Consider the following 26,805-nt stretch of genomic DNA (forward strand, 5'->3'; position numbering starts at 1 on the left):
TGGTGGGGTGCATTCGGTGCATGGTAATTCCATGTACATAAGTATTCGTTTGTAGTCTGCGGAGGGCGGTGGTTTCTTCCTTGCTTAATTTTGGACGAGGCAGAGGATATTGTCTTCTTTCAACTCCGTAATGTTGCAATATTACGGCTGTGTTGATAAGAATATCCTCCACCCTCGTCGCTTTCCGGAGACCGTGCGACAGGAAATGCCGGATGGTATGCTTTCGGGCGACAGCATGTGCTGCTTCGTTTCTTGCCAGGTGTTCGTGGCCTGGGGTTCATGCGACGTAAGTTTCGGGTAGTTCTCGGCGTCTTGTTATTTTTTCAGAATCTTCACTGCTGCGGCAGAAATTCGGCCTTTTCTTAAGTGTCTACATGCCATTTGCGAGTCGCTCAAGATGATTGCTGTTTTTGCATGTGGCGATGCCGAGGACGATGGCGCTTCCTTCGCCGTTTATGGATTACTGGCCGGTATGGTGGGAGCAATTAGCTCCTTCCCTTGGTTGTTGGTCATGGTAGTTGCGTATGCTCTTGTACCTGGATATTTTGCCGCATCCGTATATCTCGTGTTGGGGTTCTTTGAGTATTTCTTGCTAAGCGCTCTAACTCTTGCTTGTCTTCTGATTTTGTGGTACGTTGCATGCATGTTGCGAGCTATTGGAGCAACTGAGATAGAGTCACGAATTGGCGGCAATCGGGCTTTCGCATCTGAGTCTGCGATGAAGTTTTCGCTGTATGCGAGTTTGCGAAGTACTGCTCTGCCTGTTTGAGTCAGCTTAAGGCGTTCCAGCTGGCTGGCTCTGCGCGCTTCGCTCATTTCTTCCCAGGTGGTATGGAGGCCAAGTTTGAGGAGTGCCGTGGTTGAGGTCGTACTGGGGAGTCCTAGTGCGCTGTTGATGGCTTTTCTGATGAAGATGTTGAGTTTTTCAATTTCAACTTTTTTGAGGAGTAGATACAGGGCGCCATATGTGATCCGGCTTATAAGCAGTGCTTGGAATAATTGGACGGTTTCTTGCACTTTAAGTCCTCTTCTTTGGGCTGGGCGGTTATGCGCCGAATGAGATGGGGGACTTGTGTTAGAGTCTTCTGAAGCTTCGTAAGTGTAGCTGCGCTAGAATCGTCTTTATGTATTGGGAGGCCAAGGACGCTGAGGAAGCCAAGTTGAGGGACATCGATTTCATTGAGTCTGACGTTGGGGTCTGGAGCGACGTAGGCTGGTGGTTTTCCCCGGGTCCTTGCCTTGAGTGTAAGTAGCTCTGATTTTTCGGGGGCGCACTGGAGACCACATTTTGAGCGGTACTGTTCTGTCTGATTGATTGCCCCTTCAAGGGCGGTTTGGTTTGCTGTTGGCCGGTTGTGGACGCTTCTGTCCCTAACGTTATATCGTCGGCGTATATTGCATGGCTTAAATCTTCGATTCCATCAAGTTGTTGTGGGAGCTTAATCATGGCGAGATTGAACAGCAAAGGTGAAATGACTGACCCTTGTGGAGTTTCTTTTTTGGGCATTTCGAACTTGTCGCTTTGGATGTTGCCGATACCCACCGTAGCCGTACGATCCTTGAAAGTCGCGTACGTATTGGTAGGTCCAGATTCCGCAGTTTGTGTCTTGGAGATTTTGTTGGATTGCTTCATGCTCCAGGTTATCGAAGGCTCCTTTTACATCTGTTGTTAAAATAGAGAACTTTTTGCGGCATTGTAGCTTGTCTAAGTACTTGAGCTGTAGTAGTATATCTTGTGCTGAGAGGAGCTGTCGGAAGCCAAACATTGTGTCGGGCATGAGTCCTGAGTCTTCGCGGTATGTGGCGAGGCGATCGTGAACCATATGTTCGAGAAGCTTTTCAGAGCAAGAAGGAAGAGAGATGGGCTGTAGGTTGCTGATTTGTAGTGGCTTGTTGTGTTTTGGGATCATAATAACTTCGGCGTGCTTCCATTCTGCCGGGAGCACACCTTTCTCCCAGCAGTTAATCATTTAGTCGAGGAGTTCATTTAGGGCCTTGTTGGGAGGCTTCGTATGATCTTGAATTGAATTGAATTTTATTTCTCGTTCATTCAAACGAGGGTAGACTGAGACTAAAGGCATAAAGCCTGCAAAGCCTGCCTGCGTGGGGCTTTATGCAGGCATAAAGCCTGCATAAAGCCCCACGAACGACAGGTTTGACAACAGGTCACACACATATGCACAGTTTTGCGCGTTACAACAGCGTTGGACTGTGAAAGTCCATGGTCATTCGATTCTTCAAATGTATAGTACAATGTACATCTTGTTTTTCACCTTGTCCTTTTCTGGCAATGTGTTACGGGTCAATTTCGCAAGGGTGCCCTAGAGTTCAGGAAGCGGGAAAGGGCTGTCGAGGGTGAGATTTGGTTCCCATTTGTATGGTCGGAGATCGGTAACCTTGGGGGCATTGTCTCCGACAAGTTTCGCTTGATTTCTTTCAGAATTTATTTCTCACTTCCAGGAGGGGAATTATTGATTTGCTTGAGGTCAAGTCTTTGCTGGCTCTTGGTCCTGGTGGTAGCTAGAAGGGCTCGATATATACCAGGTCTTATTTGTGCTGAGTGTGGCTTGAAGTTGGTCGCACAGCTTATGCCAGTTCTACCTGCTGAGTTGATATCCGTATTCTTCAGCTTGCTTTGTTATGTGAGCGATCCCTCTCTGCAGGTTGTGGTTAAGTTTCATCTTTTTCCACCACCTCAATAGTCGTCTTCTGGCATCCCAAAGATGTAGGAGATGAGAGTCGATGGCCGGCGTGTCCTTCGTGAGTTGGATGACTTTAGTATGCTTCTCCGCCGTCTTGACCGCTTCGGTGAGCCACTCTTCAATATTTTCGGCGTTTTCTTCTATTTCAGGTTCTCGGAAGGCCTTCCAATCCGTCAGCCTTGCCGTTCCGATTCTACTCGGCTTCTTATGGTGTAGGGTTTCAAGCTGAACGATGTGGTGGTTGCTGCGGAGATTTTCTTCCAGTCGGGTCCATTGTGCCTTGTATATTCTTGTTGTAAAGGTGAGGTCGCGATTTGTATCCTTGGACACACTGTTGCCTATTCGAGTCGTTAGTTTAGGATCATTCCAGAGAGTGAGGTGATTCTGTTGCACAGAATCCTGCACTCGTGCTCCTTTCATGGTCGTGCGCTGGTAACCCCATGCTGTGTGGGGGGCATTAAAATCCCCAATGGTACGAGTTTATAGCTTTTAGATAGTCTTCTGGCTTGCATGATGAAGTTTGCAAAGTCGGATAATGGATCGCTGGGTGGGCTATATAAGCATAGTACGTATACTCCTTGCTGTGTCTTCTTCTCAGGTAGCACTTCCACTAGGGTGTGTTCCACGGTTGTTCCCTGAATTCTGTGATCTTGCGTGGTGAGACTTTTCTTCGTCAAGATAGCTGTTCTCTGAGATCCGGTGTGTGTATAATATCGTTGTATGTGCAGATTGGTGTGATAAGCTTCTTGGATAGAGATGATATCTCGTTGTTTCAGTTTGGTCAGTTCTTGGAGGTTTGTTCTTTTGGTTCGGATAGAGCGACAGTTCCATTGCCACAGCTTCATTGGGAGTTGTGGTAATCTCTTCTTGGTATTACTCGCCATCTTTTTCGATATCGTTTTCTTCGCCCCGGGCCATGGAATCCGGTCTGGCAGCATTGTGGAGGTTTTTACGTGCTTTCTTGCGAGCCGTGTCGGTGTTGTTGAGTAGCTTTCCTACTGTGGTTTCGCTACGCGGTTCTGCTTGGCATGGGACGTGAAGTTGCTGAGGTCTTGGAGGGTAGCATGGCTAGGGGCGAGCTGAGTGGTGATGTGTTGCTGGATCTGTTGTGTTATCTTCTTGAAAAAGTGGTCATGACCTCCTGTATCTGCTTCCGCACCTCTATTATGATTTCCTTTATATTTTCTTCCGTAAGGGGTGGTAGGATGTTTGGCACTACTTGAGGTTTCGAGACTTCATTGAACGTGTTTTGTTATTTGCACCTTTGTATGAGCTTGTCAATGAGGGCTTGCTGATTTTGGAGTTGTGCTCGAAGGTCTCGTTCGGTTTCCATGGGTTCTTGTGCTCGTGTTTCCTCTTGCAGCGTCTCCATACGGGACTCGCTCTTGTGGGTTGCGTGTACAGGATCCAGACCGTGATGTTGACCGCGGTCCATCGTTTGCTTGACCACTTGTTGATTTGGAGGCACTTCTGGATCTACGTGGACTGTGCAGTGAGGTACTGCTTGATACGGATAGTGCCGGGAAGTCTGAGTCTGAATTTGAGTTCCATCTGCGTTGCTGCTCTTGGATCTTGTTTCCCCATTGCAGTCTGATCTTTTACGGTGGTGGATTTGGTTTCGGTTTATGCCGGCACCCCTTCCCTGCTGTCTCATGGGGTTGACAGATTTTACAACTGCAGTGGCAGTCATGTTCTTCTGATTGATTTTCCATCCCGCACATGCAGCAGAAGTTGCTAGAGAGGTTTCGGGCAGATATTTTGCTGGTGCCCTAGTTCTCCGAAGGTTCTGCAGTATTGGATGGATTTCCTGCATGGTTTGCAGCGGTAGTCACAGCATTTATATATGATGTTGTATGGGCCATACGGTTCATCGAAGTAGATGAGTGCTGATACGGTCTTCCCAGCATGCATGCTGCGAGAACTGTGTATCTTGCGGATGTTTCTTCGCTCTTCGTTCTTCTTCGCTCGTGCCTAGCGGGACGTTGTAGATTACGCCTTTGCTGATGTCCTCTGGTGTCCGGACATGTGCTTTAACTTCGTAAATGGATCCTCCAAGCTGGGTGCTGGGGACCTTGAGGAGCATGTCGTACGCTATGTCTTTGTTTAGTGTACTTGCAATTATTATATGCTGGGCATGTTGCACTGAAATGCGGATGTTGTCATAGAAGTCTTTTTGGGACAACTTGCTAGCTCGGCCGATGACATGTGTCACTGTCACCAATGTCCATTTGGAGAGTTGCAATCCCGCCTTATGTCTGTAGACGATCTTCGTGTCGTCCACTTGCAAAGGCGGAAGTCTCGGTTTTCTATAATATGGCATGTTTCCTGCAATATGTATTGTTGCTCCGGCTTGCTGCGTTCGTAGTTGGTCTGCTTCCTCGGCTGTGGATTTTGTATGCACCTGAGTCATCTTGCTTCTCCCGTGCCATGTGTGCCATTCTCCCTGGATATTTATCGCCTTTCCGCTGCTCTCATCATACGTCCACTCCGCTTCCAGGTGTTGCCGCTCTTGTATCGCCTCCACCTGCATTACAATGTTGTTGTTTTCCTGGCTCAGTTCTCGTGCACTTCTTGCTGCGTCGGATGCGTCAGTCATTGGTACTAAGCGGCTGCACCGAGTCGCTTAGGCTGCACCGAGAGCACTCGCCAGCGCGGCTCGCGAGAGCTCACGAGCCACGGGATACGCTCCGCGGGTCACGGGTCACGCGTGTTCGGCTGACCGCTTAGTCTTGTAAGGTTAGCTTCGCTAGCTTGGCGTGAAAACTTCAAACAGCAAAAACATGACAGTAATTCCACGTACCGCTCATAAACATGATATCCTCCGATACCATTTCCGTGCCGATTCCGTCGATGACGCAGTTTTTATTTATTTATTATTTTATTTACAGGATACTGCCGGCCTTAGTCTTAGGCCTTGGGCAGGAGTGGACAGTGCGATATACAGATGAACAAAACAAAAATTAACAGCAAAAATCATTACAAGAATTCAATACATTGCAATAGACATATTCCATGATCCTCACAAGCCGTACAGAGCATTCCAACGAAAAAAGCATTACAAAATTTCAATATATTTTAAAATACGGATATTCGCTGAGCCGCAAAAGCTTTACAGAACATAATGATAACAACGGGATATTGATAACGAGGAGTCGCGTTCATACTGGTATGCTGAAAGAGATCGCGCATGCTCGGTAGGTTGAGCAGCAAGAAATCTACAAATAGCAATGACAGGCAAGCGAAAATAGCACTTCCGTATATTGTAAAGCAAAGAGGAAAAAGAAAAATTACATTCATACATACATATATATATAACATCGTCTAAGTGCTATTCAGCTGGTTGCAGAATGACTGGACGGTCGGGCATTCCACTGTACTCGCAGAGAGTGCGTTCCACTCACCTATCGTACGAGGAAAAAATGTGTTTTTAAATACGTTTGTTCTGCAAGAAAATTCCTTTATTTTCTTCTGATGATTAGATCGTGTTGCACGCCTAGTAACTAAAGTAATATACGTATCCTTATCTATCCCCAGCATATCATGGTAAAGTAAATACATGTATTTCAGACGGTCCCTATATCGCCTTAATTTTAATGTTTCCAGGTTAATTTCGTTAATAAGAACTGTCGGAGATACGTGCCAGCTATAACAGTTAAACACGAATCTAACAGATTTTCTTTGAATATTTTCCAATTGAGTAATGTTCTTCAGGGTGTACGGGTCCCACACTACCGAGGCGTACTCAAGAATTGGCCTAATATACGTTTTGTACGCTAAAAGACGGATTTCTTGTGTGGACTGTCGGAGCGACCTTCTCAAGTAACCAAGTTGGCGCATTGCCTTTCTTGAAATATAAGATATGTGGTCGTTCCATCTAAGGTCGGATGAAATTACGAGGCCTAAGTATCTGTAGCTACTAACCGTAGATATATTATTACCACTGAAGCTGTAAGAAAATTTTAAGGGGTGGCGTTTTCGTGTTACTGACATAGCAACCGTTTTCTTTGCATTAATATTCATTTGCCATGTGGCACACCACGCCTCTACCTTGGCTAGTGAAGAATTCAAGTGGACCTGATCATTTACGCTATTAACTTCTTGATATAGTATACAGTCGTCTGCAAATAAACGTATTTTCACGTTTACTTCTTTTATTAGGTCATTGACAAAGATTAGAAAGAAAAGAGGCCCAAGGACGGACCCCTGTGGAATGCCCGATCGAACCGGTGCTGATCCAGAAAGCGCGCCGTCAATAAACACACTTTGCCGCCTTAACGACAGATACGCTGAAATCCATGAAATCAAAGAATCATTTTTAAGTATTGTTTGTAGCTTTAACAGCAGTTTAGTGTGAGACACACGGTCGAATGCTTTTTCGAAATCTATGAATATTAAATCAATTTGGCCCTGTTTATCTAGAACTGCTGCGAGTTCGTGGACAGTTTCCAGTAGCTGTGTTGTTGTAGACAGTCCCTTCGGAAACCCATGCTGCCTAGGATCAATGATATTGTTGTCATTAAGAAAGACCGAAATATGTTTAAATATAATATGCTCAAGGGTTTTTGCACATGTGGGTAACAGTGAAATTGGTCTGTATGAAGTGATAAGCGACCTGTTTTCTGATTTGGGTATCGGGGTAACCTTTGCGTACTTCCAGTCATCCGGAACTTCCGCACGCGATAAACACTTGCTAAATATGATGCACAGATATTTTGAGCACCACTCGGCATATCTCACGAGAAAGGCAGTAGGTATGCCGTCCATTCCAGGCGATTTCTTTGTATTCAAATTTAACAAGAAAGATAAAATGCCTTCTTCGGTCACTGAGATATCTGCAATTGGCGGGCAATCAACTGGAAGGTAGCTTGGTTTACGACCGTCGTCATCAGTAAATACCGAACAGAAAAATTGATTGAAAGACTTTGCTATCAAACTTTTATCAGTTACGGTATCCCCGTCGATGCAGAAACTAGACAAGGGTTGCTTTTTCGAAGAAAAATGACGCCAGAACTTTGCCGGGGAGGACAGCAGAAAATTCTTCAAAGATACACTTTGATAGTATTCCTTTGCTTTTTTAATGCTTGCCTTTAGTTGCAGACGTATGTTGGAAAGTTTACTGGCATTGTCCTCTGTGGTACACTGACGGTGCTGTTTTCTTATTCGTTTAGCCTTCCGTTCCAGCCGCACTATCTCCTTTGTAATCCATGGGCGTGTGCGCCGTTGAATGCTTAGTCTCATTGGAACAAAGTCCCTGACGCATTTTAAGACTAGGTTCCTAAAGAAGCACCACAGCTCGTTCACACAGCACGTGCTCAATTCAGAAAGAACTATGAAATCATCCAGCGACCTATCCATGGCGTCCAATATGTCAACGTCCTTAGCGCGGCAAAAGTTTGGAACAAGGCACTTTTTTTTCCTGGTTTCAGTCGGACGTCCAAGTTCAACTGTTAAAGATATCAGTTTGTGATCAGATATACCGTCAAAAATATGTACTTCGGGATCACGACTGAGCACTGCATTGCTTACAAGGAATAGATCTAAAATTGAAGCTGTATCATTCTGAATGCGCGTGGGTTCTTTTACTAACTGAGCTAAATCATGGAATACTACGAGGTCTACAAAAGGCTCAGCAGCACTAGAAAGGGGCTCAGGAAAATCGGTACTCCAGTCGATTGAAGGCATTTTGAAATCACCACCCAGGAGGACATTACAAGAATAGCTTTTACTAGAACAAAGGAATTCGTTAAGCTCGAGAAAGAAGTTATCTTGAATAGGGGGACGGTAGAAGGCTCCTACAATTAGAGTGTGCCCATCGAAATATACTTTAATGAGCACGCACTCAATGGCAGGTATATCAGGTAACCTAGACACGAGTAGCGACTGTTGATAAATAATTGCAACACCACCGCCGCGCGAACTTCTATCTTTACGATGAATTCCGTAACCTGGTGGTGTTACTTCCTCGTCGGAGATATCGGGGTGAAGCCAAGTTTCCGTGATTATAAGAATATGTGGCTTGTGTGTTAAAATGATACTTTCAATATCATCAGATTTATTAACGATGCTACGTGCATTAAGGTTGATGGAACGGAGCGGCTTTTGGGCATCTGCTTGGGTTCATTGTGACTGGTGTCTTTCTTCAGTTTGTCTGCCTGTGGGAATCCTTCTGTCACTTGTGCCATCCCATTGGAATAGCTCGCCATTAATCCTAATTTTGTCGTACACTAGTTGGACTTTCCCCCCAGCAGCTCTAATTTCGGAGACGCTATGCCAGAGTTTCTTTCTTTTAAGTCTTGTGGGCACTGAGAAGTCTTCCGAGACCGAAATATCTTTGTTTTTTAGTTTTAGAATAAAAGCAGGTGTCCGGAAAATTGCCGAAAAGTGCAGGAGCCCATGCGATGTGCGTCATCACTGCTTAGCCCCCAGCAAGCTTCTTTGAAATGAAGAAAATCAAGAAAGAAATAATCACCGCCCAAACAATCTATGCAGATGTTTAACCAGCAAAGCTCAAACGTGCGGCCCCGGTGTTTATCACTGGGTTAATCCCGACGGTTCAATAAATGATGGCTTGATAGGCTGCCGGATCTTCTGTATGCAGTTGCTGCTTGCGCTCGGCTGCACGACCCTGTTCTCGTGCCCGGGCTGCAGTATCGGGATGACTTTCTTTAAGTGTTGGTACATGATAGTTCGGACAGCCTTTATATCTCCCTCAGCAACCGAAATGAGGCCAAGGCGCATTCACTCGAATTCAGAATTAACAGCGGCCATGCGCAGGAGCGCTTATACTCGGACTCACAAAAAAACAAACAAGCCACAAAGAGGCTGCAGTATCGTCGGGATGGCGGAGCAGTATTAGTGATAGCGAAGTATAGGACGTTTACACGAAATAAGATTGCACCACCGATAGACGCCAGATTCGTGGTGGTGGGAGCGGACTCAGGGTGTGAAATTGAATTGTCCCTTCTGAGGTCTTCCCAATTCTCATAATACATTATATATATACATACATATCTATATATATATATATATATATATATATATATATATATATATATATATATATATATATATATATATATATATATATATATATATATATATGTGTGTGTGTGTGTGTGTGTGTGTGTGTGTGTGTGTATAGACGGCGTTAGGAAAGCTGGTAGGTCCCCAGCCCCCCTCGAAAAAATGAAAACTTTCCGCCTATGCTTCCATGCAGTTAAATATACCGTAACGAGAATAAAGCGTTGTCATGCATTGGAGCCCTCAATGGGTACGTGGACATTTGTGAACAAATACCACGATTATATTAAGGAGAGTAAAATGTGATCATAGCCATCTTATTTTACTAATTATCTAGATTATCAGCTGTGGAGCTACTCTTTTTGTTTGAGGATTTTGTTCAATCACTGTAGTTGAACGATGCCCGCGGCAAGCAACATGTGTCAGTTTGAAATAGGCCTTGTTCTTAGGCATTCCTGTGAAATGCGCAGTTGGGACACTCAATTTTACAGAACTTGCCTGTGGAGCTGACAGCGATGTCCAGTACACTGACGGCGGAGCAACTTTTTTATGTCTACTACGGCCTGGTAAGTGTATGCTGCCCTTGCTACGAATCTAAATGTGACACCTCTATTTTGTGCAGAGTTCACATGCAATGGTCAAGATATGCATATAAAATATATTAATACTTATTGTGAGCTGCTGGGAGAGTGTTGAGAAGCGCCATGCCATGAAGAAACCGGAACGAGAAAGCACTGACAAGGGGTGGTTCAGTTACGCTTACAATATAGTCCATTATTTTATTTACCCCGAAATTTCATGCTTGAGGAGAATTAAGCCAAATGAGTTTCATAATATTTTAAATGGTACATTTCCACCATATCAAATGCTTTTGTGGATTCACAACCACCAGCTAAATTTTTTGTGTTTGTGTCAACGACCATGATGTAGGCTTAACAACATATGGCGAGCGTACGTTGGACTCTTCCAACATCTTTCGCACACAGTGAACCAAATTGCAAGCCGCAGCATCGTCTTCCGTGCTATGTACAGACTGTCTTCAGCGCTTTTCTCATAATCTCATTTTCTCAGGTCGAGCGGCTCGAGTTGCGAGCCACTGGTATTGCCTTCAAGATACAACTGTTGCTAGTGCTACTCAACATTGGCCCATAGTGTACCAGTGCATAGTGAAGAAGCGTTCAATCACATGCACATATGCATGCTTTGGAGCTGAAGAATAACAGATATACAGGTTTTACTGTCAGTTACCGACGGCCCCCAAAGTTACCTCAGGAGCGTTCAAGTCACAAGTACATCAGAGTCGTTTACAGCCCAAGAATCTGATAAAAAACTGTTAGCGCATGCTCACAACGGACTCGAATTCAGCCTTGGAGTGTATTAGTCAGAGGCACCGGAGGGCACTTAGCAGACCGCCACCAACCATACGAAAAATAAAATTCCCCGATGATTACTATACTCCATGCGAAATTAGAACGCAGCTCTATACGTGTTTTCATTTCGAGTGTGAACATTTTGTATTATGAGTATACTGGTACAAGGGTTATATTCGGGAGAAAACGGCGTGAGTAGCGCAGCTGGCGTGGACAATTTCTCACGTGCAGCACAGCTCAAAGAGAGCCAAGTGTGGTGCGACCACCTCGCTAGTCGGGAGTTCGCGATAGGCAGCGTGTGGGTGACGCGTGGGCGCAATTTACAGTAGCCGCCATGCAGCTTATGCAACGTTTTGTTAACATATAGACGACGGGTGTTACTCTGGCGCCATATCGTAGCCGTGGTAACCGCACAGCCCATCTTCGCGGCGCTACGCTCTTGCACTCACGATTTCGTTCCAACAACGACGGGAGCGACCCTTCGGCGCGGGGAAATAATGCCATCGGTGTCAGCGGCAACAACACCCAAGGGAGCGTCGCATGCAGCCTTACTACTCGCCATCATCCCTTACAGAAGCAGTGATAGCCGTCACACACGTTGGTACCGCGGACAGACCTTAGCAGCTGACGCCGCGGCAATCATTGCCCTCCCCACTTCATGCCACCCTCGGAAACGCTGACGAGCTCGCTCACGCGGCTGGCGTGGCCGCCGGCAACTGAACGCATGCGCAGCCCGTTTTCCTTACTTTAATCCTCCGCTTTCCGCTGCACTGCATCCTCCTCTTGCACTTTCCTCCTTGCGCTGTCTTCTTTCGTCTCCCGCGTTCGCTTTCATCTTTCGCTATGCTCGCAGGAACGAGCGCCCAAGAGCTGCGCTCTGACAATTCCGCATTGAAATGCGTTGCGTGTATAGTTCTTGTGAGGGCTAATTCCTTCAAGGAGCAATTTTTTTTATCAATAAAGCAGTAATTTCTGGGAAAGTGTGAGAGTCATCATTGTGTCACTACTGCAGGGCCGGTGCGTGTGGATGCGGAGTGAGCACCTGCGCACCACCATTGAGAGCAGGTTCTTCAGCCCTCCCCGTTACAGGTGAGCCCTCGCACAATCTAGGAAAAAGTGCGACACTTTCCTGCTAGAACCTAGTCGCAGTTTAACTACGAGAATGAGTCTTCATCATCAGGCTTCCACAAATTAATGCCAAGTGCGTGCTCTGGAGGCTCTTGCAGGCACAGTTTCTTCGCAGCAAGATATTGTACAATTTATTGTAACGAATATCAAGAGCAGCACCAATTTTGTCATTTGGCTGCTTTCTCTGTCAGTTGAAGACATAAGCATGTATTGCTACCGCATTAGTAATGACGCCGCAGTCTGCTTCTAGACCGGAGTTCGCGGTATTGATTCGCTGCTGAGGTGGCCTAGTTTTGATGGGGCCGGAATGTAAAAGAACCCTGTGTACTATGCTATTTCTGCAGGCTAAATACCTCTAAATGCTATCAGAGCCGCTTCCTTATCCCGCGAATTTTGATGGAGATTGCAGAACAGCTCATGTGGCAAAAGTGAGCAGTGAACACCGCGCCTGTGATTGATTGAAGCTGTACTTCGTGAGTTAAGCTTCTCGGAATGCATGTTTGAAGGAAGAAGGCATCCCAAGCGATGGGTGTCGTCGCAGTGATACATTGTTCGTTTATAATTACGAATAGTATGAAAGTTATTATGTTCGTAATAACAGGCTTTTTCATTATACGGCGGCTCGAATTCGCGGTAGACAAAGAAGAGCACTGTCGAATTACCGTATGGATGAGTAGTAAGCACTATATGTCCACAATAACCTCAGTCTACAGGTTCAAAATTACTGCAGGTGAGAGAAGGAAAGAACGCATATGTTGACGTACACATGATCGAGCAAGCATGAAGGACCTAGTAACAGTGCTGGCTGAGAAACTCAGGAGTTGAAGTAATTCATAAAAAACAACATTACTAGAAACAGTATCGCTAGATCTTGTACAACATTGCTTCCTTCTAGATTCGCGCAAATTTACTTATCTGGTGCTTGTGATTCGTGTGCTATTGTTTACGCCCGCAGCAAATTCATATCGTAAGAAAATTCTTAGCACAAATACCTAAATAAAGGTAAATAAAGCCAGATCGACAAAGTTTAGGGAAGTCCGTGCGCTACTCATTGTTCTCACGCTGGACGATTTGTTCCTGCTTGCAGCTCCCGTCCACACTAGCACCGCAGTTACATCTAGTAATCGTGCTAAACTCAATGCGTACATAGATCTATTTCATGTGGCGTATGGTAGAATGATGATATCATTTGTACGCCGGGCGAGAAATGTTAAAGCTGGATATCCATGAAAAATCAACGTCGTTAAGTTTCTGCTTAGCGCAAACTGCTACTAGTGATGTACTGTGCCAAGTGAGCCGATCCCGGAGATTGTGCAATCTAACACGGCCCCTCAAATTGTGTGCTGCGCCGAGGAAAGAAGATGACAAAGCAGCTGAGTACATGTACCAATTGTTTCAAAGAGCTGGCTGTCGGACTGGCTTTGCAACACGTGAAGCATGTTTGCGAACGTGGCCTAATGGTCGGATCACCCGGCTACCCTGCTCTACGACCCAGGTTCAATTTCCGCATTGGTCGCACGCTATTTTAGTTCCCTAAAAACGAAGCGAGACAGCAACCTACCTACATGCTCAAAAGTGCAAGAATTAGGCAAAGAGTACTTCGCATAGAAGAAACAAACCTCAATCAGAGATTCCAACTTCAGAATTGAACTAGGTGCGTGGTGTGATGGCTCTGTTGTGGCAATGAGAAAGTTCACGGTCACTTTACAGGGATGAAGTTGAAAGCCAGAGCGCTGACGAGGGGTAAATTACTTTCAAATTACCACTTGAATGCATTCTTACTTCCCCCTACTTGATTCGTCCCTCTTTTTTTGGTTTTAGCTCCCATAGACTGCGGCACTGAGCCAAAGGTCGAGCGCCTCCTTTGCGGCAGCGGCGGTCAAATTTTAACCGGAGGACGTGCACAAATGCTCTGGCACCAAGTACCCCGCTGAAAACTGCGTCTGGTATAAATCATCATCAAATTTGGTCACCCCTTCCAGTTGCACAACCTTGTCTGCTCCTACAGCAGCCATTATATCCGTCTTGAAGACCTTCCGAAATACAAGACTTTGCATCGGTCGCTTGTGTTTTCTTCCCGGTGACCAAAAATTAATTGTGGCAATAAAATAGTGAGCATCAAGTTAATTGAGACATGAAAATTGAGAACGCATAGTTAAGTCTTTAAAGCAAAGCTTTCTTTGCATTGTCCTTAAAATTTTGCAGCACCACCAGTACCACCGCCGCCTTTTCTGCTGGTTTGGTTACTGCTACCACTACTATTATTACTACTGTCACTTGCTGCTGCTGCAGCTACTACTACTTTAAAAATTAGAACTACTAGTATTATGAAAGCTGATGCTGCTAGTAATACTACTACATTCTGCTTTACTACTACCAGTACTACTTGCTGCTACTGTTGCCGCCACTCCACAGGGCGTCTGGGTAAGCAGAAGTTTGGTGTGTTACGACACCATGGACCGAGCAGAAGGGGGCTCGGACCCCCCCGTGCTTAACCGTGCATGGCATAGGCGTCTCAGAGCAAAACGGGATCTGGGGATTTGAGCTCATGCCATAACTTTTGACCTTTATGACCCTCGGTGGAGGTAACACACCTGTTTGGGCTCCGCTACACGTAGATGGCACCCCTGGACTGACCCACTTGGGAGAAACCAGGAGTTTTATTTTTCTGTCTCCTTCTCCAACCTTCATTTCCTGTCTGCCTTTCAATAGTTCCTGTCCTCACTTCGTTTCACTTCCAAATTTCCAGACAGCAACCTCGTTAACCTGGTGTGGCTATCCAACCTTACCTGTGGAGGTGGTAGTAGCTATGCAAATAAATGACATTGAAAATGCAACTTGATGACATTCAGCAGAAAAAATGTGACCGGTACTAACAGTCAATAAGCGGCAATAAGCAGCCTGCTACTCAGGCTCCTGACTGTGCCACTATCTTTTTAATTCCCCGTCACAAAATGATACGATGCTTGGAGCCTGTGTTCTGACATAAATAAATAAATAAATAAATAAATAAATAAATAAATAAATAAATAAATAAATAAATAAATAAATAAATAAAATGTCAAGGCGTTTATTGACAAGGTACGCGAGGAGAGAGGGGTCGAACTCGGTGCAGTAGCTAAAAACCCTGCGAGCAGTCCGACCGGCCCCGTGCGTAAAGCGCTGGTGATGCGCCTGACTGACCGGCACTTCCTTACATTTAATACACTGGAGATGCGCCGGGCTAACGGGCGCTTCTTCTTCGTTACATTTGTCCCCCGGAGAAATAGGCGCCATCCTGGCGATCTAAGCATAAGGGAGCACAGAGGGATTGTAGAACGTCTTGAGCCGATCTACGTGAACAGTTTCACGACCGTGACGGCTCTGATGAGAAGACGGCGGCACAGGCTCGAAGACATAGTTCACAGGGGAAGTTTGTGCAATAACACAGTAAGGTCCATGATATCATGGGAGCAGCTTAGAAGAAAGGCCGGGAGCTAAAGGTAGAAGCCACAGCCATGCCAATGAATCGGAAGCGAAGCTTGGTGGGTGAGAGCCACCACTATGAAGCTTCTGGTGTGTCTGATCTGCGGTGGTAAGACAGCGGGCGAGTTGTCTGCATTCTTCGGCACGCTGCGCAGCTTGAGAGACCGGAACACATTGCGATGAATCAGGCTGCTAGGGTAGAATGGTATCAATGATGCAGGAAGGTTAGCGGCCGTACAGTAAGAAAAACGGAGAAAAACCAGTGGTAGCTTGAGTGGCAGCGTTATAGGCGGACGTGACGAACGGAAGCACAGCGTCCCAGTTGGAATCGTCGGGCGCGACATAGATGGCGAGCATGCCACGAAGAGTATGCTTGAAACACTCCATCGACCCGTCCCCTTGCGGATAGTATGCGTTAGTGGCCCTCTGGATGATGTGACTCTCCTTCAGAAGCGACGTCACGACTTCAGATAGAAAAGCGCGGCGTCGATCACTAAGAAGTTCCCGAGAGGCTCCGTGACGAAGAAGAAAATGCCGTAGTATGAGTGATCCAATGTCTTCGGCAGTGGTCGATGGAAGCGAAGCGGTTTCTGCATAGCGTGTGAGATGATGCACTGCAACAATCAACCAGCGGTTGCCAGCCCTGGTACAAGGAAGTGGACAGTAATGGTCGATTCCGACGCGATCAAAAGGATGGAACGTACAAGGAAGCGGCTGCAAAGGTGCGGTAGTGGAAGTAGGGACCGACATTCAGCGCTGGCACTCAAGGTAGCAGCGGACGTACTTGCGAACGAACATGTACATGCCAGGCTAGTAATATCGTAGCCTAAGGTGGGTGTAGGTCTTTACCACGCCACAGTGTGGACTTTGGGGATCCGTGTGAAACTGCGCGTAAATCAGCCCGATGATGACGCGGTATTACGAGGAGCCATTGCCGACCCTCGGGGAGACAGTTGCGACGGTAGAGCAGTTGGTCGCGAACAACAAAGTGATGCGCCTGCCGCCGTAGCGTCCTAGATGCTGTAACAGTGGCAAGATCAGCGAGAAACTCCAAAAGCGAAGAAATGCACGGGTATTTGCTCTGCTCCGAGCACATGTCATCGATGGCAAGTGCTGACAGGACAAAGTTGAGTGGGCAATGGCTGTGTGCGTCAGGTGAAATGGGCGAGCGGGAGAGAGCGTCGGCATCGGTATGCTTGCATCCAGAGCGGTACACGACCCGGATGTCGTACTCTTGCAAATGGAGCGCCCAGCGTGCGAGGCGGCCAGAGGGGTCTTTAAGTAAGGACAGCCAGCACAGCGAATGGTGGTCCGTTAGTACATAAAATTGGTGCCCGTATAAGTGAGGTCGAAATTTTGTAAGGGCCCAAAGTATGGCTAAACACTCCTTTTCTGTAACAAGGTACTTTAGCTCCGACTTTGTCAGCGTGTGGCTAGCAGAAGCAACGACGTATTCCTCAGAACCACGTTTGGGTTGACCAAGAACCGCCCCAAGGCCGATTCCACTAGCATCTGTAAGGACCTTAGTTGGGGCAGCGGGGTCAAAATGTCGCAAAATAGGAGGAGAGGTGAGCAGATAGGGTAGGTTCGTGAACGCGTCATCGCATGCTTTTGACCAGGTGGATAGGGCGTTATCTCCAGCCAGCAGTTGATTCAAAGGGACGATGATCATAGCGAAGTTCTTTACAAAGCGGCGAAAATAAGAGCAGAGGCCGACGAAACTGCGTAGTGTCTTCAGGTTGGTGGGTTTGGGGAACTCCGCACCTGCACGGAGTTTTGCAGGATACGGAAGCACACCTTCTTTGGATACGACGTGGCCTAAGATGGTAATCTTACACGCAGCAAAGAAGCAATTCATATGTTAAGCTGCAGGCCAGCCTTAGTAACGCGGCTTAATACATCTCTTATTCAATGGAAGTGAGTCGGGAAATCAGGGGAGAAGACAACATCATCTAGGTAGCACAAACACGTGTGCCACTTGAGCCCACGCAAGATGCTGTCCATCATACGCTCGAAAGTAGCGGGTGCTTTACATAGACCGAATGACAGGACATTCGTATATTCCGTTTGGTGTGACAAAGGTGGTTTTCGAGCGGTCAGCTTCTGCCATAGGAACTTGCCAATATCCAGACCGCAAATCCAAAGAGGAAAAGAACTCGGCACCTTGCGAACAGTGAAGAGCATCGTCTATGCGCGGTAGGGGATATACGTCTTTTGTTAAGGCGTCTCTTCTCTACGCGGAAGCGAATAGAACCGTCTTTCTTTTTTTACGAGGACGATTGGTGACGCCCACGGGCTATGAGATGGCTGAATCATGCCACGCCCAAGCATATCGCTCACTTGTTCGTCGATGACACGCCCTTCAGAAGCCGAAACACGGTAAGGATGCTGCCGGGGTGGGGCGTGTGAACCGGTGTCGATGCTATGCAATACTGTGCTGGTGCGGCCGAGATAATGTTGATGGCAGTTGAAGGAGGCGGTACATTCGCGTAGCAAGCTGTTAAGTTGCGCGCGTTGTTTGGTTGTCATATCACCGGAGATTTACGGATGGAAGCACTCCAACGGCCGTCCATTGGCACTGTCGAGGGCGGCGAGGGACGTCGAATGCGCGTCGTTTGGAGCATCGAAGATCATTGAAGCATCCACAGTTTGCACGTAACCGAGGCACTCTCTGCGATGCAAAGTAATCGGCAGAAAACGCACCTTGCAGACACAGATGACACCATGGCCAACACTGAGGGCGTTGACGGCAAAGGGCAACAGAAGGGAAGGGCGACAGACGAAGACGTCACCTGGCGTGTATTGCACGGTTCCATCACGTACTGATGCGCAAGATGTGAAGACGACGGCGGCTGACTGAGGAGGGATATCAGTAACTTCGGCCACAAGCATTTTGGTAGACGTCACAGGATCTTGGTCCATGGCTGCATCGGCAAGAAAATACAATTCCACCTCGGCAGGGGCTCACTCAATCATGGCATTGTTTGTCGAAAGGAAATCCCAGCCTACGTTAACATCGTCGGAGTGGAATGGCAGCACAACGAATTCAATGACATGAAGCGACTCCTCGATCGCAACACGTGCAGTGCAGGCTCGCAATGGTTCGACAGGCTGTGCACTCGCAGTACTCAAATATACTCCGGAAAGTGGCTTCAATACTTTTCCCATTCGTCGGCAAAATCCTGCGCGTAACGCCGAAATTGCTGCGCCCGTATCGACCAGTGGGAATGTTTGAATCCCTTCGACGTATACCTCAATGACGTGGCAGGGGGTATTTCGAGGTCTTTGGCATATTGAAGGGGACGTAGTTGTCGCTTCGGGAACTGCGACACTTAGTTTCCCTGAGGTAGAGGACTTGGCAGGCGTCTCATCCGTGAGATGGAATGGCCGCGTGGTGCTGGGGAACGATGAGCATGGTAGAGAACAGGAGTTTCGTCTGGTGGCACGGGAGATTGTAGTTGTCGAGGGGCGTAAGTGCTCATGGGTCGGCGGTTATCATACATATTGTCAGGATTGGGGACTCAATCCCACCGTTCGTTACCATTTGTCAAGATTGGAGTAAGGCATCACTTAGATGGTAGCTGGCCCATGCCGTCGTCCCACTTATCCACGCTGAGGATGTTGTTGAAGGGAAGGACTGCCTCACATCGAGAACGAGGAATATGGGTTTATTTACAGTATCTACATAAGGACGTTGCAGTTCATCAGCCTAGAATGACTGCGAGAGAGAGTACATTGAGCGGCCGCACAAAAGCGGTTTATAAACACTAGGTCCTCCCTCAATCCCAAGGTGAGGTAAACGTTCGACCAGTCACCGTAAACGAGTCGCCTCTCTGCGCGAGGGATTACACACACACACTTCCACACAGGTTCATTGTCCTCAACCGACGTCAGACAGACTTCGTAGAACTAGGGGCTTACGTCAGGAAAGGCGCCTTTTATTCCCCGACCGGACCACCGCAGTGCGGCCGCCGGTTGCCCATTGTCTCGCCTCTTGAACGGCGCGTGGCAAGGGGCCTCGAACAACGTTCCCTCGGGAACTCCCTTTTCACAGCAGACCAGGTCAGTGGTGGCGGGTTCAGGCTTCATCGAACTCATCTTGGATCCAGCGACGGAGGGTCGAGAGCACGCGTATTGTTCTCCATGCACATTCGACTAAGTGACGCCGTGGCTAGAGGTTCGCGCTAGCATTCCAGGAAAAGTTGACGCCGCTGTCGCAACTGGCTGGCAAAACTTGCACCTCAGGAGGGCCATTCTTAACAGCGCCTCCATGGCCCGGAAAAGCTTGACTGTCTAGCGCTGACAACCGCCGGGCAGGAGGCGAACAGCTGGTGGCGAGAAGGTGATGCCTTGGCTCGCAGCGACCACTTGTGCAATGATGTCACCACCCCAAAATATCCAACAAGGACAGGCAACTGCAAAACGAACCCCACAACTAGGCTCTGCGCCGAGATGACGTACCCTGGATCTCACTTTAGACCCGCTAGGTTTCAAAGAAAACATAAGTGCAGAAACCCAAAATGCTGCATTTGACTGTGCCAAATGTTGAAGCAATTTCGTGCTGACAAATTCAGCAATCATGGAGGGAATCCTGCTAAATGTGAGGGGATCTTTTAGCTCAACAAATGGTAACCCTAATATTTAGGTGGGACCATTAAACGCAGAATTCAAATGAGCCTGCTCTAACCATTCGCATTGCTATGAAACTTTCCCTTCTTATATCTAACGGAAAAGTTGTACTCTTGGAGATTGAGGCTCCATCGGAGCAAGCGGCCATTTTTGTGTGACATCTGATTGAGCCACGTCAGGGGACTGTGGTCGGCCTCGAAGATGAACTTCGCTCCGTACAAGTAACATGACAACTTCTGGGCGGCCCAAACTAAACAAGCGCATTCCTTCTCTGAAGCGCTGTAGGCTTCCTCTCTTACATTTAGTTTACGGCTGGCATAGGGGATAGGATGCTCCTCGTTATGGTCCCCGACCTAAGTTCCACGCAAATACCTCTGCCGCTTGCGTCGCATTGAACTAGGAATTCATTTGTGGTGTCTGACGCGTGAAGCACAGGACGAGAAACCAATCGCGTTTTCAAGCTTTGGAAAGCGTTCTCTTGGTCCTTATTACAGTGTACGCTACTTGGTGCTCCCTTTCAGAGGGCGTCCGGTAATGGACTTGCCATTTGCGAGTAATTCGGAATGTACCGTTGATACTACCCCACAAATCCGAAAAATGAACGAAGGTCTGAATGAAATGTCGAAGGTCTGACCTAAATAATGTTGTGTGGGCATGGAGCTTCATTTTAGCATTAGCAGCCGACAAACGACGCTTTAACAGATGAATTATTTAAAACGATTTATCTGTTATATGCTCTATGTGAACCTTCCACGTTACCTAAGACGAGAAGTGCACACCCAGATGCTTAAATGAGTTAGTATTCGCAATTATGTTGTCCACAATTCAACAGGTATTCGGAGGATGTAATCGTGAGCGGAGAAAACGTCATCAACTTTGTCTTGTCGATGACGGAGATGTTTGTCTCCAATCGCCACAATATGCAGTACTCCTGTAAGCCGGTTATATCCGCCTGCTGGAGCATTACGTCAGGAGGGCTAGTTAATTGTCTGTATATTGTTACCGGGACAAAATACTGTTCACAGTATATATACAAGCTATATACAACGGACAGAAGAGAGGCATACAAAATGGTCCCATGTGCACTACTATAGGCGACCGTTGTCTTCGTCAGTCCTGTCATCATGGCTCGCTCCGGCAGCGCCTCGTAGCATGACCCCCGGCGGCGAAGGTGCTGTCCCGGCGCTTGGTAGGTTTAAGTCATATCGCTTTAGTCGAGCGACAAGAACGGTGTCACAGGAGGAACGCAGTGTGGAGTTATCGAGAGGTTGTAACTCGTATACCACGTCAGTCATTTGAGCAAAGACAAGGTATGGGCCTGAATACGGTGAAATCGGGTAATCGCAATGACCAACTGGCCGTGCTAATTTCCAAGGAAGCGCGATGTCACCAGGGTTAAAGTGGACATCGCGGTGACTAGCGTCATATATGAGTGGTTGGTCTTCTTGGGAAGAGGTCAGACACAGCCGTGCAATCTCACGTGCCTCGGCCGCTGTAGATATTGTTGCGTACTCCAGGGTAGCGTATCATACTGTTGCGGAGTAGTAGTGGCGCCTGCCTATCAAAGCTCCACCGACGTTACTTATTGGGTAGCGTGGCATTGTCGGCGGGCTGCAGGCATCCGGTAGACCATGGCGACCAAGCAAGGGCGAGACGTTTTTCTAGTGCGAAACTTGCACGGTTTATTCAAAGGTAGATGAAAGAAAATGATAAGAGCATGAAGTGTTCAAAAGTACATTTCGGAGCCCCTTAAATAGGCTCTCTACAATCGTGGGCGGAATCGCTTCCGTCGACGTCACGCGACCGGCACAGAAAGAGAGCCCCTCCTCCTCTGGTTATACCGAGCCATTGAAAGGACGAGGTTGTCCCGCCTCCTAGAATTGTAGACGCCTGTCCTCCTCTCCTGCGCGTTGCGGGTTCGTGGAAGTTCTCCTCTAGGTCCAATTCGAGAAAAGGGTCTCTCTAAACTCGTAAACGCACACACACATACACACACAAAACTGGCCTGTACACTGCGGGACTTCCGGCCGACAGGCAGACCCTCGAAATGGTCATGGCGAATTAGAAAGTCACGCTTCATTTCGACGAGGCCTGGTGCAAGTAGGTCGGGTGAGAGAAATTTCTTTCTGCACGTGGAGCGGGACGCCAACAATAACAGGCAAAGTCACGCCTCATTTCGACGAGGCAGGGTGAGAGATGGTCGGTTGAAATTCCTTTGAACACGTGGTACCAGACGTGAACCCTAACAGCATCTCCCGCGGGGGAGGAAGATCCCGACGTGTAGGGGCCAAGCAGCCGCTGTATGAGAGATCGGCGTTTCATTAGCAGAATTCCCCTTAGAGGTGACGAAGCTTTAGTTCGTAGGAGGTAGATTCCTGGGAGTGGTCCTCAGTCCTAGTGGCGCTGTTATGACTTTTTTCCCTGGTCCGGTCCGGTGAAATTGGTTTTGCAAGCAGGTCTCGCAACTTTTTATTTCCTACGTACGCAAGCAATCACCCCAGATCAGTGACGGACCCGCAACCACAAAGCAGCGAGCACAAGGCCACCCTCCCCCAAGACACACCCGGCTTAAAAAAAAAGAAAACCCGCTTCACTTGTTCCATTCCCTACGCCCGTCCTCCCCCCCCCCCCCCTGAACACTAAAAGCAGCCATTTCTTGAAAGCGTTAAGACATGGTTATTAAAATCAGTTAACAATCGGCTTCACTTCGCAAAAACGTATGAATTCGGAAAAACGTATGAACGAACGAAAAAATGCCATGGAAACCCGGATGGGCATCAGGCTTTCGTTACTTAGGGGCAAGGACTCAAACCGTCGGCATTGCTGTTGAGCTCACCCTTCTTGTGGCGAATATCGAAGCTGTACTGTTGAAGAGCCAAGCTCCAGCGCAAAAGACGACCGTTTTTCGTAGACATGGACGGCAGCCATGTGAGGGGACAGGCGTCAGTCTCTATGGTGAACTTTGAACCAGCAATATAGCAAGCTAGCTTCTGCACCGCCCATACTGCTCTGGCGCATTCTTTTCTGATGCATGTATGCTTCCTCACGAACTGAAAGCTTTCTACTGGCGTACAGTACAGGGTGTTCGTTCTCGTCACCTCTCTTTCGACAGAGCACCACCCCCATACCTCTGTCGCTGGCATCACACCGAAGAATGAATCGCTTAGAGCAGTCGGGCGAGTTCAGCACTGACTGACTCGTTAGTGCGTTCTTAAGCATACTAAAAGCCTTTTCTTTTGCGTCATACTACTTGACCGTTTGTGGTTCTGTTTTTCTGAGAGCATCCGTTAAAGGACTCGCAATCTCGGAATACCGGGGGATATTCTTTGGTAATAACCTGCCAAGTCAAGGACTTATCTGATGCCCCGCCTGGTGCGTGGTTGCTGGAAGTTGTCTATGGCGGTCAGCTTAACCTCGGAAGGCCGACGATGGCCTTGCCCTATTACATGACCTAAATAAGCTACATCCGCGCGCCCTTATTGGCATTTGGGAGCCTTAGCACTTAAGTTGGCCTCTCGTAGACGACACAGCACGGTTCGCAGGTGGTGCATATGGTCGGCCCATGGTGAAGAAAAGATTGCTATGTCATAGACATACGGAAGTGCAAAGTCCTCCATTCCTCGTAGCAGCTGGTCCATAAGGCTAGAGAAGCAATATGGCGCATTCTTCAATTCAAAGCTCAGGACTTTCGGACGAAAGGTTCCCATCCGGGAAATAAACGCCGCAAGGCGGCTTGCCCTCTCGGTCAACGGAACCTGCCAATACCCTCTGACTAAATCGAGCGTAGAGATGAAATTAGCTCTGCACACTTTCTCAAGCCTTTCCTCGATATGCGGTATTGGATAAGTCTGGTCCTTCGTGATTAAATTGAGCCTGCGGTAGTCGATACATGGTCGCGGCTCCTTTCCTGGCACCTCAACTAAGATAAGAGGCGAGGTATAATCACCCTCTCCGGGCTCGATTACACCTAGCTCTTGTTTATTTCAGCAGTCATGACTTCACGTTGACGAAGCGAAACGCGATAAGCTTTCGAACGAACTAAGTCCGATGAGGTTAACTCGATGTCATGAATTATCGCAGTGGTCCACACTTTCTCAAGCCTTTCCTCGATATGCGGTATTGGATAAGTCTGGTCCTTCGTGATTAAATTGAGCCTGCGGTAGTCGATACATGGTCGCGGCTCCTTTCCTGGCACCTCAACTAAGATAAGAGGCGAGGTATAATCACCCTCTCCGGGCTCGATTACACCTAGCTCTTGTTTATTTCAGCAGTCATGACTTCACGTTGACGAAGCGAAACGCGATAAGCTTTCGAACGAACTAAGTCCGATGAGGTTAACTCGATGTCATGAATTATCGCAGTGGTCCTGTCCGGTGTGTCTCAAAATACGTCTTTAAATTCAAACACGAGTTCCTTCAGTTCGACCCTTTGATTGGGATTCAACTCCGCCTGTTCTACTAACTTGTTACTGGTCTCGAGAATGTCTTTTGCCTCCGTCACTGCTGTTAACTCTGGAAAGTCGACAGGCATCTCCTCCGGTTGGTTAAGGGACATGTTCACAATGGCTTCCCTCTGCTGGTAGGGTTTAAGTAGATTGCGATGATACACTTGGGGGGGGGGTGTCTTTCGTTTTCCCAGTACCGTGATTACGTAGTTTGTTTCAGATAATTTCTGAATTATGTCACCCGGTTCTTCCCATTGAACCTCTAGTTTGCTTTTCAATGAGGGTTTCAGGATCATTACCTTTTCCCCAACCTCAAAGCGTCGCGTGCGAGCCTTACTTACTTCCTGCCCTGCTAATTCCTGAGAACTGTGCAGACGGTCCAACAGCTCTAGCACGTATGCCACAACCGAAGGATCGTCTGCCCGGCCTTCCCAGGCTTCTCGAACAATGCGAAAAGGGGAGTGAAGGCAGCGTCCGTAAACGAGCTCTGAACGTGAAAAACCTTTTGATTCGTGCGTTGCAGTTCGAATTGCGAACATTGCTGCAGGCAAGCAACTCTTCCAATCGGCTTTGTGCTCACAACAAAGGGCTCGCAAAAGCCGTTTCACGGCTGAGTGGACTTTCTCTACCGCGTTTGACTGCGGGTGGTACACTGAGCTATGAATAATTTTAATACCACACCTTTCCAGAAACGCCGAGGTCAGTGCGCCTGAAAGAGGGATCCTTGATATCACTGGATTTATTTATTTATTTACTTTATTACCCACAGCGCATTAACAGGCAACACAATGCGGGAGGATATACACAAAAATAAAGAAATACATACAGTGTCAGTCACAAAACTAATAAAAATAATCACAATCAGTCACAAAATACAGATGTCATTGGCACAAACTTAAACGCGGTTATGCTAACAGAAAAGAAAACATCATTAGACATAACAAAGGCAATGTATGACGGCAATTAGTCCCATTCGCGGATTGTTCTAGGAAAGAAAGACAATCGAAATAAATCAGTCTTGCTTGCGATTTCCCGTACCTTGAACATGTGATCGACTCTGTCTGAGACATAGTGAGGTGCAAGCAAATATTTTGTGTTTTCAATCCCGACACGACCATGGTAAACAGCATGAAAGAATTTCAATCGCAACATACGTCGACAATTATCTAAATGCTCCCAATTCAGTGTTTCTTTTATACTTTCCGCCCCAGTAGTCCTGCGGTAATTGCCTGACACAAACCGGGCCGCCAAATTTTGAATCCTTTCCAATTTATCATTGTCTCGCTTTGCTGGAGGGTCCCAGTCTGTGCAGGCATATTCAAGAAGGGGTCTAACATTGGTTTTGTACAATAATTCTTCAGTGGGTACAGGAAAAGTTCTCACATTCCGACGCAAAAAGCCCAACACTATCCCAGCTTTGGCTGCAACGTAATCAACGTGTTTCTGCCCCCTTAGCGAAGATGTAGAATAAACACGTAGGTATTTGCAATCTGATACTTGTTTTAAAGGTATGCTCTTCAGATTATAACTGCTCATGTGTGGATACTTTTCTCTGGTAAATGTCATGTACACAGTTTCTTTTTCATTTAACTTCATATGCCACTTTACACACCACTCGTTGATTTTGTCTAGATCTTGGTGGAGAACAGCCACATCATCAACGCATTTTACGTCCCTGTATAGCACACAATCATCCACGAAGAAACGCACCTGAGACTGGATACCATCGGTTATATCATTTATGTATAATAAAAATAACAGTGGACCCAAGACAGATCCTTGAGGTACACCATACGTGACGCTTGCGATTTGAGATTGAGCCCCTTATCCAAGAAATAACCTGCGGATGTATGTTATAAGCTCCAAGTTTTTCAATTAAGTAAGCATGCGGTACAGTGTCAAATGCCTTCTGGAAGTCCAAGAAAGCACAGTCTACTGAGAGTCGATGATCGATTGATTCCGGAAGGTAGTGTGTAAATTCTGTTAATTGTCTAACGCAGGAAAGGCCTTTTTGAAACCCATGCTGAGCTGGAGTAAATAGACAATG

At 47.2% G+C, this 26,805-nt stretch overlaps 1 protein-coding gene across 16 annotated transcripts in view; it reads left to right on the plus strand.

Moving 5' to 3' along the window:
• Positions 1-26,805, plus strand: part of LOC135908735 (uncharacterized) — a 1,076,237-nt gene that overhangs the window by 1,032,414 nt on the left and 17,018 nt on the right. For 15 of the 16 annotated variants that reach the window (XM_070529152.1, XM_070529157.1, XM_070529150.1 and 12 more), the window contains 2 exons: positions 10,193-10,288; positions 12,105-12,181. In XM_070529152.1, coding sequence (XP_070385253.1) covers positions 10,193-10,288; positions 12,105-12,181 — 173 coding nt within the window. The remainder of the gene's footprint in view (positions 1-10,192; positions 10,289-12,104; positions 12,182-26,805) is intronic. The other variant, XM_070529145.1, reaches the window with a different exon arrangement.

This window comes from Dermacentor albipictus, unplaced genomic scaffold (assembly GCF_038994185.2).
Source record: "Dermacentor albipictus isolate Rhodes 1998 colony unplaced genomic scaffold, USDA_Dalb.pri_finalv2 scaffold_18, whole genome shotgun sequence".
In the NCBI taxonomy this organism is placed as follows: domain Eukaryota; kingdom Metazoa; phylum Arthropoda; class Arachnida; order Ixodida; family Ixodidae; genus Dermacentor; species Dermacentor albipictus.